The sequence below is a fragment of the Octopus bimaculoides genome, chromosome 14 (genome assembly GCF_001194135.2).
Source record: "Octopus bimaculoides isolate UCB-OBI-ISO-001 chromosome 14, ASM119413v2, whole genome shotgun sequence".
NCBI classification, from domain to species: Eukaryota; Metazoa; Mollusca; class Cephalopoda; order Octopoda; family Octopodidae; genus Octopus; species Octopus bimaculoides.
Genome location: NC_068994.1, coordinates 16,974,058 through 16,978,142, shown reverse-complemented (window position 1 = coordinate 16,978,142; position 4,085 = coordinate 16,974,058). Strand labels below are relative to the sequence as shown.

Genomic DNA, 4,085 nt, shown 5'->3' with positions numbered 1-4,085 from the left:
AAAAAATGACCATCCTGAAATATAACAATATGTGTGTGTGTGTGTGTGTGTGTGTGTGTGTGTGTGTGTGTGTGTAAGTGTATAATATAAACTAACATTTGTCTTAATGACATGTTAGAACAGCAAGAAATACTGGGTAAATTACCCTTACAAGGCAGGAAAAATCTATCAAAATCAACCATGGGACTTGAACCCACATCCCTCAAGACTCTGGTTGAGTGTTTTACCATTAAGCTAAACTGCCCAAGGCTTGGGAGATGTGGGTTTGAATCTCATGGCTGTTTGTTAACAAATTTTTCCGCCTTGTAAGGCTAATTTACCCAGCATTTCTGCTGTTCTAACAGAAATTCTGAGTTTGAAAAAAATATCATCTTCTTGTTTTTATTGTACAATACACATTTCGATGCTTCTAATAAAAACAAATTGACCAGAGTTAGTCATAAATTTTTTGCCTCTCATGTAGATCACATGCAATACATAGGACATATTTCCCTGGCATCCATGCATCATATATAAGACATGTTCCCAATTTTTTTCAAACACCATAATTACTTGGGACTTATAGAAAGCATGGAAATGAAATATATGAATATATGAAACACGGGCTAACTAAAGGCTGAAAACAAGCATGGACATCTAAAATAAACTTATGAAAATACTTTAGATAGGCAAAGGGTTAAGATAACTATTGATTTTTCTCACTATGGGTGTAATACCAATTAAAAATTTTCTTGCCTCACCCCATTAACTAAGACAGCTTCCACTTTACTATCTGTTTTCCATGCAGCAAGAGTCCCCGGGCATTTCAATCCTTTGCTCCAAACACTTTTATGATATTAAAGAGAATCAGTTTTAAGTAGAAATGAAAGCAACATCTAACAAGTGTACATCTTACAAGACGTCTTATTTGGTGAGTTTTCAAGCCTCAGAGATGAAAGGAAGCTCAGAATGGACACATAACAGTTAAGGAGAAACATATATTTCACTGATCAATGTCATAAAAAGGGTCGAATTCTGGTTTATGCACCCCATATAATCTCTCATAACTTAAAAAATTTTTTTTTGAATTTTCAGAAAATTTTAGCAAATCTGTGTTCTACACACAGGAATTCATACAATTATTAAAAAAATTTTTTTTTAATCATTTACCCCCGCCCTCTCATAAATCCTAAAAGTTCCACTCTTTTTTGAATTTTTTTTTTTTTTAAATCAGAGGTTAATATTCTTAAACGAGAATTCCACTGTAAAAAGGTCACTGGTCAAATGGAGTGACTGATATTACGTGGTGGTAGTAGTGGTGATGGGGTATGGTAGTAGTGATGGGATTAAAGAAATGATAAGCCACATATGATGACATGCATACAGTCTCCAAGATGTGCCATAGTTTTAACAAACAGGAATCAAAGATAAAAGCTGAAGATTCAAAGTAAATGCGTAGCATTGCATTAAACAAAGTAAGGGATTAAACTGATAACTAAATTAATCTGGTCATCATCTATTAAATATGCTAACACAAACTACAGCATGGTGTATGGCGATGAGAACCTACAAGCCTTGAAGATAGGCAAAAAGTTAAAAGATGATGAAAACGTAAAAAGAAGCTGTGTAAGAAGTTGCATAGGATGAGACTAGGTGAAATGCGTTGAAAGAGACACAAGCATGCGATATCTTTAGGTATTAGAAAATCTATTCAAGCAGACCTTGGTCTTGTCTTCAGCAACTTGGTAGTGTATTTGGTCCTGTTTAAATAGATGTACAGATAAGACACAAGTGGTTATAACAACAACAATAGCAACATGACCATTATTAGTTTATAGATGGAAATTGTCTCTTGAGTTGTATTTTTTTATTATCTGAGATGTATGAAGAGCTGCAGGGCCTCATATCAGTGCGCATTGATGCCATCGAGAGGTAGGCCCTGAAACGGCGCGCATTCTCTCCTGATGACCCCATACACTTGCTGGCTTCCGGTATGCGGAGTTCTCGACTGGTAGCACTTGCATGTGCGAGTTGTTTGCAAGACATATGTAGTAAGAAGAATTTCTTACAAAGACACAAGGTCAGAAATGTAAGGAGGGGCAGAATTTCGAAAACTAAATCGACCCCATTACATCACTGGAACTTTTTTTCAGCCCCAGAACGATGGAAAACAAAGTTGACCTTGGAAGGATTTGAACTCAGAATGTAAAGAGCAGGAACAAATAAAACAAAGCATTTGTCTGATGATCTAATAATTCTACCAATCCATGATGATTTCTAACAGAGTTACATACAATATTACAATTTTAGAAAGAGAGGAAACAGTTACTTAAATCTTTTCCAATACTTTGTTTTAACAAATCCTGAAAGGATGAAAGATAACATTTGTTGCAGCAGGATTTGAACTCAGAATGTAATGGGAAATAACTAAATATTGTAATTGTATGATCGTTTTGTTTAATGTTCTACTGATTTCCTGTCTAAATAAAAGCAAACAGTAGAATCTGAGGACACTAGTGATGTTCTGCATGTTGTTGTTGGCACTCCGTAGCTTACGACGTCGAGGGTTCCAGTTGATCCAATCAACGGAACAGCCTGCTCGTGAAATTAACGTGCAAGTGGCTGAGCACTCCACAGACACCTGTACCCTTAACGTAGTTCTCGGAGATATTCAGCGTGACACAGTGTGACAAGGCTGACCCTTTGAATTACAGGCACAACAGAAACAGGAAGTAAGAGTGAGAGAAAGTTGTGGTGGAAGAGTACAGCAGGGTTCACCACCATCCCCTGCCGGAGCCTTGTGGAGCTTTAGGTGTTTTTGCTCAATAAACACTCACAATGCCCGGTCTGGGAATTGAAACCGTGATCCTATGACCGCGAATCCGCTGCCCTAACCACTGGGCCATTGCGCCTCCATGATGTTCTGCATAAGCAAATAGTAATACAAGCAGCCCAAAGAGTGGGATATACTATATTAATGAAAAAGAGGAATCTTAAATCAGAATAAGATGAGTTGTTTAACTGTGTTACTGGAATCACAGATCTAGTATTCCAGTAAAACATGTCATCTCCCCCCACCTCTCTCTCTTTCTCTCTCTCTCCAATAAATATATCTGACAGAAGCATTAGACATTTGAGTAAGACTTGGTCTCCAAACTGTTGAATCCCTTCAAACCATCCAACTTATACCAGCATAGAAATGGATGCACAACAATGATGATAATGCATCATTGAGCATATATGTATGTATGTACGTATGTATGTATGTGTGTGTATATATACATATATATATATGTATGTATATATATGTATATATGTATATATATATATATATATATTTCGTTTTGGGATTTGGTTTGCTAGATTTTTTATGTGATTTCGTGTGTTGAAGCATATTCTGTTGTGTCTGGGGAGAGTCATTTTCTTATTGTGCCTTAAAATCTAACACACTCACCGGTAAAATTTAAAGTTTCAAACAAATTTATTTAAATATGGGGTAGGACCGCCTTTGGCAGTAATTACAGCTTGAATTCTATGAGGCATGCAAATTAAATAAAAAGCATTTTCTTTCTCACAATATAAAATTCATTTTTCTCTTTAAGCTATTTCTAATAAATAAATAAAATGTGTTGCTTAAAATTCAAGAAAACATTTAAATATACATATATGAAGCTAATAAATTACGACATAATTTAGGGAAAAAAAATATGAATAGCAAAATACCTGGTTATCAATGTTAGAGTCTTCTTGATCCTAAACCCAGATATTATTGGAATGCATAGGAACAAAGAAGAACATGCATATGATAATTATATTGGTATAGAAAGATCTCAATTTTGTACATGTGTGTTAAAAGGTGTATTGCCAGAAGTAATACAAGGAATGCATCTATATAAGTTGTGTGCAAGGATATATATGCAAACATTGTGTGTGTGTTTGTGTGTGTGTGAGTGCATGTGTGAGAATGTGTGTAAGAGAGAGAGAGAGAGTTTGTGTATAAGAGAGCATGTGTGTGTGAATGTGCATGTGTGCACGCGCACACGTGTGTGTGTGTGTGTGAATGTGCAAGTGTGTGAATGCGCATGTGTGTGTGTGTGTGTATGCGT

The 4,085-nt window shown here is 35.8% G+C and overlaps 1 protein-coding gene across 5 annotated transcripts in view; it reads right to left on the bottom strand.

The window, feature by feature from the left end:
* The window catches only part of LOC106883371 (cilia- and flagella-associated protein 43), a 99,256-nt gene that overhangs the window by 33,131 nt on the left and 62,040 nt on the right, over nt 1–4,085 (bottom strand). For 2 of the 5 annotated variants that reach the window (XM_052972703.1, XM_052972704.1), the window contains one exon: nt 3,703–3,732. The exons of 2 other annotated variants lie outside the window; for them this stretch is intronic. In XM_052972703.1, coding sequence (XP_052828663.1) covers nt 3,703–3,732 — 30 coding nt within the window. Of the gene's footprint in view, nt 1–1,700; nt 1,740–3,702; nt 3,733–4,085 lie in introns of all 5 variants that reach the window. One more of the 5 variants, XM_014934359.2, reaches the window with a different exon arrangement.